The following is a 16,104-nucleotide window of genomic DNA, read 5'->3' as shown; positions in this document are numbered from 1 at the left end:
CACCAAACACCCAACAGAACACCTGGGTGGACTTCACGAGCTAATAGCGGGCTGCCCCACACCTGTAAACCCAAGCCCCAGTCCTCAGGCCCACGTGGTCCGAGGACCCCTTCCCGGGCTGTCTCCGGTGATGCCTGTCGGAAGAGCCCCGCCCACCTTGCTATGCCTTCCGGGCAGCGCCTCAGGCAGGACGGCGGACAGCCCAGCCTCCTGCGCGCCGTGGGCCTGGGAGGACCCCAGCGACAGCCCCAGAGCAGGGCCCGGTGGACGCGGCCGCGGCGGTGGCGGGCGTTGTGATTGACTGCGGCGGTTGTTTCCCGAACGCACTCGGCTGGCTACCCTCGCCGCCCTGGCTGACCCTCGTGCGGCCGGCGCCATGTCTGTGAGCGAGATCTTCGTGGAGCTGCAGGGCTTTTTGGCTGCCGAGCAGGACATCCGAGAGGCGAGCCCCCTCTCTCCCCATCCCCTTTCCCTCTCCTTGCCTAGCTGGGCCGCGACGCCCGGCCCTCCTCCGTCGCTCAGATTCGAGCGGTGGGGAAGTCTCCGGGGGTGGGTTGCTCCCCGTCTTGTTTCGGCTCAGGGCACTTCCCTCCCCCGGCCCCCGATTCTACTGCCAGGTCCTGGTTCCCTGTGTTCGGGGCTCGGTTCCTTAGCATCACCTACCTCATTTGGGTGTTAGTTTTCCTCCTTTTTAGCGTATGTTTATGTCGAAGCCTCAGTTAGCGCTTGGGACTCAGACGACACGTGTTTGTTGTGTTTATTGGTGTCTTAAAAGCACGTGTGCTCTCCTCTTTAAAACTCTCCTATGGCTTCACATTCCACGTAGGATAAAAATCCAGACTACTGTGGCCCACAAATCTCTCTCTCTCCAGTCTCACTTTACGCCTTCTTCCGTTGTGTGTTATGCTCAGTTTACCTTCCTTTTATTCCTCTAGTTCCCCAAATAGCTTCCTACCTCAGGACTTTTGCATGTACTGCTTGCTTTTCCCGGAATGCGCTACTTTCCCACTCTTTTCCTGGTTATCTCGTGTTCACCTCCTTGCTGTCAAAATGTAAATAACTTTTTACCCTGTTATGTTTATTTCTAGTAGTGTATCACCATTAAAAAATTGTGTGATGGTTATTTTTTAAACGCCTCCCCCGTTATACTCTAAAGGAAGGAAGGGACTGTCCGCTTGGTTCCTCAGTAGTTACACAGTGCCTAAAAATGTGCTCAGTGAATATTTGCAAAATGAATGAATGAAAAATACCCGATCCTTGTATTGCGTTTCATTCTTCTCTTGTTGGTTTACGTGTGGGTGCCTCATCTCCTTTAGTGTTGGAGTGGGATATTTTGGGTGAGTGGGTGGCAATTAGCCTTTGAAGTCTATATGAGGAATGTAAGGCTTTTTAGTGACTTCCTGAAAGTCTCACAGTGGAAGTAAGTGGAAAAGTCAGAATTCAAATGTGGATATTTTGTGCACCATTCATGTCCTTGTAAAGGTTGCTAGTGTTTTGAATCTATATGAAGGTGTCATAGATCAAATATGCTATTTAGTATATTTGGTTTGAGGCTATGATAATATAGTGATTATGTTGGATTTATTTGATATTTTCATCTTTAATTCTTTCTAGGAAATCCGAAAAGTTGTACAGAGTTTAGAACAAACAGCTCGAGAGATTTTAACTCTACTGCAAGGGGTCCATCAGGGTGCTGGGTTTCAGGACAGTAAGTTCTTTGTTTTGACTTTGAAGGTTTTTATCCAATTTATTGATCTCTCATTTAAAGAGTTAATTTACATCCAGAAGACATACCAAATCTGTATTATTTACTCTGCAAAATGTCTCTCATGCTTTATGGTGAGTAAAAATTGGTGAAGTGGGTGAGTTGATCATTTTACAGGTTTCCAGAATTCTGTGTATTTTGATTTTCTACTTTCACGTAGGTGGAAATAGGAATGTTTTCTCCTGTGATAGAGTTATACTGATGATAATTGTGGTAGTTTCATAACTGTCTTGTGTATCTAGCAACTTTTATTTGGCTCTTTTTCTTAAACCCAGTCTTGCAGTCATTGAAAGTAATTTAATATGCATTTGTAGATAATGAAATGACCAGTGTAAAATGTTGTCAATGTGTTTATAGTCAGCTCTTGTTTGGGTATGAAGTATGAGAAGTTTAGACACGGAACCTCCATTGTAAGATGTCATCAGCACAACTGAGAGAGCTGAAATATAGGTTCAGATAGATAATGATATAGTGATGTAATTAACAGGTGTCAGGGGCAGATAGATAATGATATAGTGATGTAATTAACAGGTGTAATTACCCAGGTGTCAGGGTATGAGAAGTTTAGACACGGAACCTCCATTGTAAGATGTCATCAGCACAACTGAGAGAGCTGAAATATAGGTTCAGATAGATAATGATATAGTGATGTAATTAACAGGTGTCAGGGGCAATGATATAGTGATGTAATTAACATTTTTCTAGGTGATACAGAGTTGGTCAGCCGATTGAGAATAATTATAAAGCTGCCTTTTGACCAAATATGGGAGCTAGAAGCAGTCCAATTTTAGGCATCCTTTGGGGACTGACTAGGAAAGGCAGCTTAAAGATGAGGTTATTTATGACAGTTTACCAGTATGTTACCCAACATATTCCCTTTTAGCAATTTTTTGTTTGTTTATTTTTTAGTAGGGAAGCTAGATATGAAATTTTGAGAGCCAGATTGAAAGCAGAGATGCATACCCTACATTTGGTCATGAGATTTTAAAAAAATTTCCAGGTAGACTACATAGATTGTTAAGCAAGAACTGTATTTGAAATTTGCTCAGTCTGTCATTATTATGTTCGATTATCTTTTTTGTGATCAGTTCCAAAGAGGTGTTTGAAAGCTCGAGAACATTTTGGTACAGTAAAAACACATCTGACGTCTTTGAAGACCAAGTTTCCTGCTGAACAGTATTACAGGTTTGTAAGACAACTAGCATCTTTTATAACGTTAAGTAAAAAAAGGCAAGAGAAAAATTATATGTACTAAATGATTGCTTCGGTAAAAATCCCTCTACTTAGAAGAAGCAACAGAAAGGAAAAGGAATTGTTAATGGTGGTATTTTAATGGTGACAAAGTTGTTGATTTTACTTTTTTCTCCCTTTTACTTTCAAAATTTTCTTAACGTGTATAATTTTTGCAATGAAAAGATAATTAAAAAGAAAATATGTATTGTGTGAAGGTCAAAATAGAGAATATCTTTTTAGTATATTCAAGTTACTTGTGAAGTTGGATGAACCCTATCTTTGCTGTTAACGTTATGGGATTAAGTGGCAGTGTATGTGTGTGTGTGTATAAATATACTGAATATCGAATTTCACTGCCAAGTGACATATGTGGGTAATATCTTATGCCATATCTCGTTGAATGTACAACACTATTAATTTTATGATACAATGTTATTTTTCATACCACTAGGGAAAAAATTTGTTAATCATAATTGTGAAACGTAGATTGTACAATACATCCTGATTTCACAGATGTTAAACTGGGAAAAACTGAGTGTTGATGAAATATAGTAAATAGGAACCTAAACTTTCTACTTACGCTTGCTTTCTCACTAGAGAAGATGTTCTTTTAAGACACGTTATAGGCAAGAAATAGTTAGGACATGTATACGGGGAGTGGATAGTATAAGCTCACAAGATTCTTTAAAGGTAGGGGCTGGCAAACTCCTGGGGCCTTTTATATTTTATATAAATATATTTATATTTTAAAGAGTTGTTAAGAAAAAAGAACCAAATAAGAGTATGTGACAGAGACTGAAAGTGACCCACAAAGCCTCAGTCACAGAAAAGGTTTGCTGACCCCTGCTGTAAGGTAATAACTGAAGCTTAGAGAAGTAGGACAGTAGAACTGGCAGGGTCTTTAGAGACCATGGTGTTTGGAGTTCACACACAGGCTGCCCTCTGGCTGATCTGGACCTCAGAATGTTTTGTTTGGCCTGGGTTTTGTTGAAAGATGGTTTTGAATTTGTTGCCACATTTGAAAATCAGGAGGCATAGCATAAATATCTAGGGGTTGTAAAATTTTTATTTCCTTTTCAGGCTCCTAGCTCGGTTTAACTGCAGTATCCCAAGGTTTTAACTTCACCTGTTTAGTGACTGCAAATGGTAGTTATTTCCTATGTGTGTGAATCAGGAGTTTCTTGATACCCTGCACTCAGTTCAGAGAATAACACAGTCAGGTTCTGAGGCTGATGTACACTTGGCGGTTCTCATCAGTCTTCATTCGCCCACATTTATTTTTCTCAGAGCAGTGTTATTGTATTTACTGATTACACTTCTAAAGCACAGTTGCTCTTGTCCATAGCCTTTGGTTGTAAAGTGTTGCATTCATCAAAACTGGATCATGCTTCTCATTCATTAAAATTATAGTAAGTAATTGTTATAAATTTGGACTGGCAACTCCAGTCCAAGGTGCTTACGCTGAATCCATCTCATATACTTAAATGTCACATTGCTCTTACACATTTTCTAAGTTTTATTTGAAAACGGGCCCCACTCCTCACGTGCTGGCCACGGTTGCCCCCGTCCTGTCTTTCTGACGTTGGTACCTCACGCTTGCCGCAGGTTTCACGAGCACTGGAGGTTTGTGCTACAGCGCCTGGTCTTCTTGGCAGCCTTCGTCGTGTACTTGGAGTCGGAGACCCTGGTGACTCGAGAGGCAGTCACGGAGATCCTTGGCAGTGAGTGTCCACAGGCGTGTCTACCTGCAGGGCCAGCTGAGGTTTTGGCGGGGGGGGGCTTTCTATTTATGGAAACAAATGAGAGCTAAATGGAAAACTGGTTACTTGGAAACAGAAAAACTAAAAATCTGTCGTGGCTTGCTCTTTGTACTTGGGCGTTCCTTTGAGTTTTTAAAAACGTCAAGCCTACAGAAAAGTTGAAAGAACAGTGCAGTGAACCCCTGTGTACCCCTCACTTAGATCCTCTGCTTGTTCACGTTTTGGCCCATCTGCTTAGTCTCTTACTGTGTGTGCCTTGGGGGCATGTGTGAACCGTTTGAAAGCCAGGTGTAGAGACCATGACTTCTTATTTCAGTGCTTCAGCGTGCACTTCTACAAACAAAGGTATTCTCAGACATAACACATATTCTTGGTGATACTATTATTATTTTTTTAGTTGAAAATTTATGTATTTATTATTTTTGGCTGCATTGGGTCTTCATTGCTGCGTGTGGGCTTTCTCTAGTTGCGGCGAGCGGGGGCTACTCTTCATTGCGGTGCGTGGGCTTCTCATTGCGGTGTCTTCTCTTGTTGCGGAGCACGGGCTCTAGGCGCGGGGGCTCAGTAGTTGTGGCGCACGGGCTTAGTTGCTTCGCAGCATGGGGGATCTTCCTGGACCAGGGCTCGAACCCATGTCCCCTGCATTGGCAGGCAGATTCTTAGCCGCTGTGACACCAGGGAAGCCCTTTGGTGGTATTATATTTTGAAAGAAGAATGGAAGGAAAAATTGGATTCTGCTTGAGAGCATGAAAAATCCACAGTGCCAAGGATATGTCCACATTCAAAAGATAGTTTTGAAGCACTTGTTCCTTTTTCACTTTGAGAGAAATTACATGTGTGTGTATGTGTGTGTGTGTGTGTGTCTGTATTTTTAAAAATTTTTAGGTGTAAGTTGTACTTCCATCACGACCTTGTCTTTACTTTGTTATATTTTTTAGTTGAGCCAGATCGGGAGAAGGGATTTCACCTGGATGTAGAAGATTATCTCTCAGGAGTTCTCATTCTTGCTAGTGAACTGGTAAGAAGCTTAGTGATTTGTCATTGCTCTTTTGATTTTTCCACTTCATTGTCAGTTTTTTTAAATGGGTACAAAAATTCAGAAGCCTCGTTCTTTTCTCAGCCGCCTGTCAGTCACAGGGTAGTCATTGACTGTGTACTGCGTGTGTTAGGTTTTGCTGGGATAGCGGTTCAGATGATGAGGTGGCTGTGCACACTTAACTATTGTTTGCATTTTTAGAAGATGAGAATACCTCCTGCTTTCAAAGTAGTGGTAAGGCATATATTCCTGGTGACTGCATTAATTCATATAATTGTCTGGGGGAACAATTTAACTATATAACTGTATAAATTATTCTTGCCTTTATCTCCTTCATCTCTCTCCTGAGAAATTCTCCTATAAAAGTAATTCAGAAGAAGAGAAAAAGCTGTTATAAAGGTGTTCACTATAACCTATTCATATTTAGGAAAAGTTGGAGGCCACAGAAACTCCAACAAAAGGCCAATGATTTCTTAAGTTATTAAGTAAGTTAGTCAGATCAAGCAGTTGTCAAAACTGGAATTATGAGGGGCAGTATGGAGACGTGTTGCGGCCCGCGGGCCTGGTGGCCGCGACCAGGAGGAGGAGCCCTGCTGTGACGTCCCCGCTTCTCTGTCCCGCAGTCGAGACTGTCGGTCAACAGCGTGACCGCTGGAGACTACTCCCGGCCCCTGCACATCTCCACCTTCATCAACGAGCTGGATTCTGGCTTCCGCCTCCTCAACCTCAAAAACGACTCCCTGCGGAAGCGCTACGACGGCCTGAAGTACGACGTGAAGAAAGTGGAGGAGGTGGTCTACGACCTCTCCATCCGCGGCTTCAACAAGGAGACGGCGGCGGCCTGTGCGGAGAAGTAGGGGCTCTCCGCACGCCCCGCTGACCCCAGCCTGGCGCCTCTCACGGTCGTTAGGATGCCCATCGCTAAACACCGCGCTTCATTTTCTTAACCGGTTGTGTGGTGTATCAGAGTTGAAACACTTTTTTGGGGGGTGAAAGAATAGCCTTTACAAGGACAGAGTTTTCTTTGTCGTTTCAGTGAATTTGCTCTGTAACTCAGTGTATTTCAGTTCTGTCAAAAAGTGTAAATGCCGACCTCTTGGTAAACTTCTTTTCTTGCTTACCCTGATGCTGTCGATGTACTGATGGAGAGCTTTACTGTCTTGTTTGTGATTCTTCCAGGAGTGACCCTTGATGTTTTGTATATCCAAATTAGCCATCCATACCCAGGTATGCCCTGGATACCGTATAAAAATAGTTAACCCAAAAGGATGGTTGCCAAGCGAAGGACAAGTTATTTTATATTTTCCTTCCTCATTTTAAACCTTCTGAGTAAATCAGATGTTGAATTTTTTTGCAAGGGAAGTATAGCCCCAGGGTTCTCTCTCACTGCCATCAAAATATCAAAGATTAAACTGCAAAGTCAAGTTCAGCAGATTATTTGGGGACATTTTTCTATTAAGGATTGAGTAACATCATCTGGCTCTGCTTACCAGGTGGGGAGTAGGGGTGGCGTTTTAAAACACCTCTGTGTTCTGATGTTGCCTTAACATTCTGCTGTTGCAGCAGGTAAACATTGTGTCCACACACATCTTGAACTAACATTTCATATGATGTATTTCTGAGCTATGAAACTTTTTACCTAATAGCCAGGTAGACTGCTAGGTCTGGGAGTGTAAAGCCACTCAGCGGAGTTAATTCTCAACACCCTGACTGGTGATGTTCTGACTGAAGAATGCTGTGCTTTGTCTGGAAGTAAGAGAAAACCTTGAATTAAAAAACAAACAAACAAACAAATTAGCTGATTTGGTCATGTTTTTTCGAGTAAGCAATTCTCTCAGGTTGTTGATTATTCCAACAGTCAGGTTTTACAGTTTTGGGCAAGTCCCATGTATCTCATTGGCACCGCCCCCCTCCCAATTTTCAGGCAGTACTTGCCATGTAATTTTCCTGTTGAAGAGATATTATTAAAATGGTGACTTAATCCACAGCATCTTGGAGCTCACTGAAGGGAAGGTGCCAGTGTGTCCAGAATAATAGGAGGTATTTAGAAGTGTCACCCTCTCATGCCTAGCACGGGTTTGGGCTTCCTGTTTGTACAGTAGGATATTTGGCATGGCCATCAGAGCTGTTATCAGGCTAAGGACTGATCAAATTTTCCATCATGAGGAAAGAAGTAGAAACGAGACATAAGTTGCTATGCATAGTTGCATTTTAGAACAATTTTCTTGACAGCTCTTTCTGCAGAAGAATTTGGAAAGAAAAAAGGTAGAGTCTTACAGTGCCTAGGATGGTCACCTCAAATGTGCAGTAATAGCGCTGCCTGGACTGAGCATAAAAGGCTTTGAATCCCATGATCAGACATATGCAGTAAGTTTGGTCATAGCGTTCTTTGCCTCTTTAAGTATCAATTCTGCTTGAGAACAGTCAAGTTCTTGGCAGAAGTTGTGGATTTCACTTTTCACAAATACGTTTTAAGTGGAGGAGCACATTCTGGTTTTATACTCCGTTTGGGGACGTACAAGTGTCATGTGTATGATTCTGTTGTGTGTGTTGCCGGCTTGTTGTAAAGCAATAAAAACAGTTTCTTTTCTTTTTTTTTTTTTGGTCTTTTTGTCACTTAGTGTGCTGCCGTGAGAACTCTTCTACGTGGGCAGTAAGTTCTGAATGGTTTTTGAGGCTGAAGAAGACTGGGGTGATGAGCCCACACTGCTGTGTGGTAGAGTAGTCAAGACAGCAGCCACTGAGCTGTGTACTGTAAAGTGTAGGTAATGTTGGTGTGCTCTCCCCTGGTTGGGAAATTACTGTTTTTTTTTTTTTTTTTTTTTGCGGTACGCGGGCCTCTCACCACCGTGGCCTCTCCCGTTGTGGAGCACAGGCTCCGGACACGCAGGCTCAGCAGCCATGGCTCACGGGCCCAGCCACTCCGCGGCAGGTGGGATCTTCCCGGACCAGGGCACGAACCCGCGTCCCGTGCATCGGCAGGCAGACTCTCAACCACTGCGCCACCAGGGAAGCCCCTGAAATAGACATTCTTTGTAATGCTGAAGAAGTATCTTCCCAGTCCTGAAATATTTACTGCAGTCTTCTTTGCTGATGGGATTGGGTTTGGGTGAGGGCAAGTGATTAAATAAAATTATTTTTTAGTCTCATATTAACAAACTTTGTAATAAACATGTATTAGCTTTGTAATTAAACAAAACCCCATAAAATGCAAATACGTGCTCAGTGTGGGTTTGATCAGAATTGCTCTCCTGGTGAGGAAGGCAGGTGCCATAGAAGAGTCCCGTGTTTTGGGGGAATCCCCGGGCAGGGGCCCGAGACAGGTCTCCGGATGTAGGTGATGTCACCCGCTTGACTGGCTGCCAGCTAGATGCCGTCAGGGACCTGAGCTTTTGTCTGCGCATTTCAATTGTAGTCAGATTCACCGTCAACAACTTGAGTGAAAATCTTCCAGGCCAGTTGCTGCCATTATTGAAGGAGAAAGTAAAAAATATTCTAATCATTTTTTCTGACATTTAAACAAACTCAGTTTTCATGTAAAATTATCTCCTAACTCTCCAGAAAGCTGTTTATTTTACTCCTAAGGAGGCACAATTTCAATGCTCCTTTTCACATAGATATAATTTCTTGAAAGCCATAAATTATAGCTTTTGATGGTGTTTTTCTTTCCTTGTGATTAAATCCCTCTGATGTTGGGTATTTGAATTTTCTTCCTCCCTCTGCTTCCTACCCTCCCTGGCTTTCTCCTTTTCTTCCTTCTTGATTTCTTTCCTTTCTTCCTGGAAGAGGGGCACCAGGACAGGAGACTTTGTCGTCTGAAATGACTTTTTCAAAATGCCTTTATTAAAGTCACCGAAAGGTGGGATTTAGGAGATCCGCCAAAGAAAAGGATAATAATAACATTATATATAGTGACACTAATAATAACAGTTAATGTCAGTTTTTATTAAGCACTTGCTACATGGGACTATTCTAAGTTCTTTGTGTGTATTTTATTTAAGCCTCACAATTCCTATGAGGAGGAATGATCTGTGTTTTAGGGCTGGGGAAACAGGTTAAGTAATTTGCTCAAAATCACACAGCTGGTAAATGACAGAGCAAAACCCAAATCTGTGTTTCTTCTACTGTCATCTATTCAAACCAGCTAGACTTGTGCAAATTAGAAATAATGAGTGTTTTCAAAGTAAAGAGCCTCCTTTGGGGGAAGGGAAAAAAAAGAAATTTTTGGTGAGAGAGGGAGTAGGGGAAAGAGGAAGGCATTGCAGAAGAATTGAATCAATGAATGATCTAATATCAGAACCTGGGGGGACCTCAGCCCCCTCACCTTACTGTTGAGGAAACTGAGGCCCTGCCAGGGGAGGGGTCCACCCTTGGTTACAGAAGATGTTGGTTCAAAGCACGGATAGGAGTCCAGGCCTGGTGGCTCCAAACCCAGTTCTCCCTTTCTTCTGTTTCACCGGGCTGTCTTCCAAATAGTAGGCTTTTTCTTTTTTTTTTTTAGACTGCCAAAACCATCAGAAATACTAAATGATGGAATGAAATTAATGTGAGCCTATTTGCCCTTTCAAAACATGGGAGAAACTCCCCAACTTGCTATTAAAGCTTGAGGGCATGACTTGTGATTCTGTTTATGTTTACAGCTCAACTTCCCTTGTGCCTGGGGAAACATCTAGACCCTGATAAAAGCTGAGAAGTCCAGTCCCTTCCATAATTCAGAGATCATGTCTGGCATTTTGTGTTATCTTATTGGTTGAGGTGAAACCACTGACTTGTAAATCCAAGGCACTTCCTAATCAAGGAATCCAGACAGACGCTCCTGGGTCTGTTGCAGAATCAGGCAAAACTTTTTCCCCATCTGGGATTTTTCACTCTCCTGTGGGATTTTATGGTTCCTATGACATCTGGGCTTTTGTTTGGCATGGGCTCGAATCTTAGCTACACCATGTCATCTGTGTGTGTGTGTGTGACTTTTATTAACAGCAACTAAAACTTACATAGCATCATGCCAGATGGTGTTCTGTAGCCCTCCCTTTATATTATCTCATGTATGCTTATAATAGCCTTCCTAGGCTGAATAATGCCTCCCCCCAAAGACATTCACATACTAATTTCTGGAACCTGGGAATATGTTCCCTTACCTGGTAAAAGACTTTGCAGATGTGATTAAGGATCTTGAGGTGGGGGGATGATCCTGGATGATCAAAGTAGGCTTGATGTAATCAGGAGGATCCTTTACAACAGGGGTCCCCCACCCCCGGGCCGCGGACCGGGACCGTTAGGAACCAGGCCACAGAGCAGGAGGTGAGTGGCGGGCGAGCGAGTGAGCGAAGCTTCACCTGCCACTTCCCATTGCTCTCATTACCGCCGGAACCCCCCTCCTACCGTGGAAAAATTGTCTTCCACGAAACTGGGCCCTGGTGCCAAAAATGTTGGGGATCCCTGCTTTACAAGAGGGAGGCAGGAGGTCAGGGAAAAGAGAAGATGCTGTAGCGCTGGCTTTGAAGTTGGAGGGAGGGGCAGGAAGCAGCATTTAGTAGGTCAAAGGGGTGAGGCATGGATTCTCCGCTGGAGTCTCCAGCAGGAAACAGCCCTCTAGGTGCCTTGAGCTCAGCTCCATAGGAGTCATTTTGGACTTCTGACCTTCAGAACTGAAAAAGAAAAAAACGTGTGTTGATTTAAGCCAGTAAATTTGTGGCAATTTGTGACAACTGCAATAGGAAACGAATACAGGTAGGTACTTTTAATGTCTCTTTTTTACATATGAAGAGACTGAGGCACAGTGAGATTAAGTACCTCGTCCAAGGTCACACAACCAGAAGTGCCAGAGCTGGGAATCAAACACCTGCTTCTCTGGCTCCAGAGACTGTGCACTTGACTACTATGTTATTTGACCTAAGGCAAGGCACTTCAATGATCCTCAGTTTTCTCATCTTTAAAATGGAGCTAATAATCCCTATACAGCAGGTTGTTAGTGGGATTAAATGTGATCATGCTTAGCATTCTAGGTGGGGAGGTGTTGGTAGTGGTGATGATAATGGTGATGGTGGTGATGGTGATGATGGTGATGGTAGTGGTGGTGAATGATGGTGAAGATGGTTATTTTGATAGTGGTGATGATGGTGATGGTGATGATGGTAATGATGATGATGGTGATGGTGATGATGGTGATTATGGTGATGATGAGGTAATGATGGTGATTATGGTGATGATTGTGATGACAATCGTGATGATGGTGTTGATGGTGTTGGTGGTGATGGTGGTGATGATGATGGTGATGATGGTGATGGTGATGATGATGGTGATGATGGTGATGGTGATGATGGTGGTGATGATGATGGTGATGATGGTAAATGATGGTGATGATGATGGTGATGGTGATGATGGTGATGGTGATGGTGATGGTAATGGTGGTGATGATGGTGATGATTGTGATTATGGTGATGATTATGGTGATGATGATGGTGATGATGAGGTAATGATGGTGATTATGGTGATGATTGTGATGACAATCGTGATGATGGTGTTGATGGTGTTGGTGGTGATGGTGGTGATGATGGTGATGATGGTGGTGGTGATGATGATGGTGATGATGGTAAGTGATAGTGATGATGATGATGGTGATGGTGATGATGGTGATGGTGATGGTGATGGTGATGGTAATGGTGGTGATGATGGTGATGATGATGGTGATGATGATGGTGGTGGTGGTGATGATATTGATGATGATAATGATGACAATAAAAGATGCCCGTTGTGAGGTGCAGGAGGTCAGTGCACCTTTGAGAGGGAGAGTGTGGAGTGAGTGGATAGACTGGGAGGGTTTCCTACAGAATGTTTCTGCTGTTGCTTGCTCTTCTTCTGCCTTTGTTCTTAGTAGTCGAATGTCTTTTGTTCAAGCTACTGCCTGAACAGCCCTCCTCACCATGGCAACCTCTCGTTCCAGATGCCCTCCAGCCCCACGACATGATCACAAGTAGCTTAACATTTTAACGAGCTCCTTTGTACCAATATCAAGGACCAGAGTGGAATCCAAACAGGAGACTGCTGTCAGCCTAGGGAGGCCTTAACTTGCTGTCCCCTGGTTAAGCTATCAAACTGGAGTCAACAGGGAAATTCTCTGTGGGAAATGGGAAAGCGGATTTTGAGGAGACCAAAGTAGATACATATGCATATATGGAATTTTTTTCTGACTATAAAAGGTCTCTATGCTTATCGTACAAAATACAGGAATAGATAAAGAATAAAAGTCTCCTATAATCTTACCACTAGAGAGAATCACTATAATATTTTCAGTGTCTTTTCCACTCATCTTTTTTTCCTCTGTGTTGGTAAATACTGTGGATAGTTTTGTATCTTTTCTTTTTTTAATTTTAATTGGGGGTATAGTTGATTTACAATGTTGTGTTACTGTATCTTTTCTTTTTTCAGTTAATAACCTATTTTGATGACCTCACATCACTAAATCTTGTTCAAAAGATGCTATTTTTATTAGTTTTGTAAGTTATCCTATTTGTGTTCTATTCTCTTTACATCGTATGTATCTGAATGAAGATGAAGGACGAATCTCATCAGCATTTTAAAGATTTCATATAACTTCCTTGCTGATTATTTGGGTCCATTTTTGGATAAAGCAAGCCCAGTAGGGATGGTGGTCTTGTTTCAGGAGATGGGGATAGGGAGGAAGTTGAGAAAGCCTTTCCTTTTTCAGAGGATGTGTGTGAATCTGTGCTTTGTGGAGAGAAGACGGGGCGGTCTTGAGGACCCAGAGGTCCTCCCACATGCCATAGCAGGGCTTCTTTGATTCTGCCTTGACATTCCAGAAGCTCCTCAGTTTTCAGCTAAATAAAGTTTGTTCCGGGATGTGTGGTTTTTTGTTTTTGTTTTTGACCAAGTATCTCTCGAATGCAGTAAATGAGAAGCAAGGTTTGCAATCTTTTTAATTGGTCTCCTCATTTTTCCAGGTTTGAAATTTGCATAATAACTCTCCAACAGGCCTTTTATTCAAAAGCATGAAAGTGTTTCTCTGAGGATTAAGCTCTGGGATAGACATTCAATCAAGGTCAAGATCTGGGCTCCTATGGCACCCTGGACTTGTCCTTATCTTAGCCTATGGGGACCATTCTCCAAAGATGACCCCCCGATGAACCACGCCTGGCAGTGTTCATGACTTTAGTCTTCTCCCCTTGACGCTGGGCTGGCCCGGTGACTCGCTTTTGACCAATGCAGCAGAAGAGAAGCTGCCTGACTCCTGAGGTTACGTCATAAGAAGCCCCATGGCCTCTGGGAGAAGCCATTTACCATCGTGATGGCCATGCTGTGAGGGAGTCAAACTAGCCCCATGGCGGGGCTTCCACGGCCTTGGGCCAGCATTCAACATCCAGACCAGTCGAGCCTTCAGATGACTCCAACTCCATTACCGCAAGTCCAGACTGCAACTCCATGAAAGAGCCCAAATAAAAATCTCCCAGCGGTTCCAGTTAACCCATGAAACATAAGGGAATAGTGATAAATTATCAGGGTTTTTTTCCGGCCACGTTATGCAGGATCTTGGTTCCCCCAACCAGGAATTGAGCCCGGGCCCCGGCAGTGAAAGCTCTGAGTCCTAACCACTGGACCACCAGGGAATTCCCATAAATTATTGTTTTAAGCCACTAAATTTGTGGTAGTTTGTTGCATAGCAATAGATAATCCAAATGTATTAATTGCAAGGTATTATAAGTGTTTCTTCACCTCAAGAAACTGGGAACTCTTTGAAGGCAGAATCTATATCTTAGCAGTTTGGGTGTTGCTAGCTAAATCCTGCAGCATAATTGAAACAAGCCTGGAGTGTTCAAACAGTGCTTTACGGAAAGCCCTGGAATAACAAAAGGAGCAAATACAGAGAATGGCATAAAATTTACAATCTACCTACAAAATGTATCATTCATTTTCTGCTTATGGTCCACCATGGAATGCTTCCCTTCCAGCTCCTGATCAGCCTCCATGTGACAGGGGCCATTTTTTTTTCTTTATATACTTTTGAAAAAGTAAATATACTTATTTAAAATAAATTGTTTTAAAGTAAAAAGGTCTTCCTCTCATACCTGTCTATAACCACTCAGTCCCCCTCCCTAAAGGCTCCAATATTATTGGTTTCTTGTATACTCTTCTAGAAATATTAGATTGCATATTCTATCTATTCATCCATCGATCCGTCCATCCATCCATCCATCCATCCATCCACACATATTCTTGTGTATGCTAGCATACTATGTGCTCTGTTTTCATATAACAATATATCTTGGAGCTCTTTCCATATTATTCTTTTTTTATGGTTACCTAGCTTTCTATTATATTGGAATCCACAATTTATTTTATATTCTCTTGGTGAGAGGAATGTAGATTATTGCCAGTATTTTGCTATTCCAAACAACACCATTAGGAAAACTTTATACAAATACCATTCCATGCTTGTGTATTTCTTTGGAGGATGTTATTCTAGAAGTGGTATTGCTGGGTCCGGCCGTCTGAGTTCGTGATCCCCGTGGGAGGGGGGCGTTTGCAGGAGAAACCCCACCTGGTCACTAAATGGAGAGAGGCAACTAGAGGTGCCTGCAGCCACAGCAGGATTAAACCCCCAAGGAATGCACGGCCTTGGGGAGATGCGATTTTTTCCAACAGCCCAAGGCAGGAAGTGCTGTATGGTGAAGGGCCTTGGAGGGGGCTGGCCTGGAGAGGTGGACCACCGAGCTTTCTTACGGGCAAAACACAGAGAGTTATTTTCACATGTAAAACGGATTGTATGCAGGTATTGACTAAAATGAGGATGAGCTACTTGCTGATCCTTTAAGAAATGTTCCAGAGTTTCCTAGAAGAATGGCTCAGGCCCTGGCTCTGCCTTCCGGCCCAGCAATGGTTCCTATAAGCGTCTGAAAGTTTTAAAACATCAGTTCACTCGGAAATGATCTCAGGCTCAGACTTTGCCAAGTGAGACTGGCTTTTTCCCTGAACTAAAAGTCGAGGAGGCTTTTCAGCATTGCAGGCAAGCGGGCCCTTTAGCTCCGTCTCAGAGTGTAGGTCTCAGAAATGACCAGAAGATGGCACTAGACACAAATGATTCCACCTGCACGAAAGCCCCGGCATTTCCCGAGATGCCTCAAAGCCTAGATCCTGCCTGAGCTTCCGGGCCTTTCCCTAAGCTTCTGATGCACCTAATCCTTAGTAGGACATGATGTTAATGAGGAAGGCAAAGCTGGGAAAAGAAACAGAATGAAAGCAAGCCAGCAAGCAAACACTGAGCAAAGCAACAAAATGAGTGTCAGAGGGCTGGC

At 43.1% G+C, this 16,104-nt stretch overlaps 1 protein-coding gene across 2 annotated transcripts; it reads left to right on the top strand.

The window, feature by feature from the left end:
* The first annotated feature begins 218 nt into the window (after window positions 1-218).
* Window positions 219-8,390, top strand: TSN (translin). 2 transcript variants are annotated; one of them, XM_060106875.1, is made up of 6 exons: window positions 220-442; window positions 1,615-1,708; window positions 2,854-2,950; window positions 4,604-4,719; window positions 5,697-5,776; window positions 6,418-8,390. In XM_060106875.1, the coding sequence occupies exons 1-6, from the start codon at window positions 377-379 to the stop codon at window positions 6,649-6,651; spliced, it is 687 nt and encodes a 228-aa protein (XP_059962858.1). In that variant the 5' UTR covers window positions 220-376; the 3' UTR covers window positions 6,652-8,390. The 2 variants fall into 2 exon arrangements, with proteins under 2 accessions (XP_059962859.1, XP_059962858.1); XM_060106876.1 differs by lacking the exon at window positions 5,697-5,776 and having other exon boundaries at window positions 219-442.
* The last annotated feature ends 7,714 nt before the right edge of the window (window positions 8,391-16,104 follow it).

This window comes from Mesoplodon densirostris, chromosome 8 (genome assembly GCF_025265405.1).
Source record: "Mesoplodon densirostris isolate mMesDen1 chromosome 8, mMesDen1 primary haplotype, whole genome shotgun sequence".
NCBI lineage: Eukaryota > Metazoa > Chordata > Mammalia > Artiodactyla > Ziphiidae > Mesoplodon > Mesoplodon densirostris.
This window is presented reverse-complemented; position numbering and strand designations above follow the sequence as displayed.

What these genes read in the sequence shown, in the direction of transcription:
- TSN (XM_060106875.1), top strand. Translation starts at nt 377, where the DNA reads ATGTCTGTGAGCGAGATCTTCGTGGAGCTGCAGGGCTTTTTGGCTGCC. An exon ending in GGGTGCTGGGTTTCAGGACA is followed by an intron (nt 1,709 to 2,853) that starts GTAAGTTCTTTG and finishes TTTTGTGATCAG; the next exon opens with TTCCAAAGAGGTGTTTGAAA. An exon ending in CCTGCTGAACAGTATTACAG is followed by an intron (nt 2,951 to 4,603) that starts GTTTGTAAGACA and finishes CGCTTGCCGCAG; the next exon opens with GTTTCACGAGCACTGGAGGT.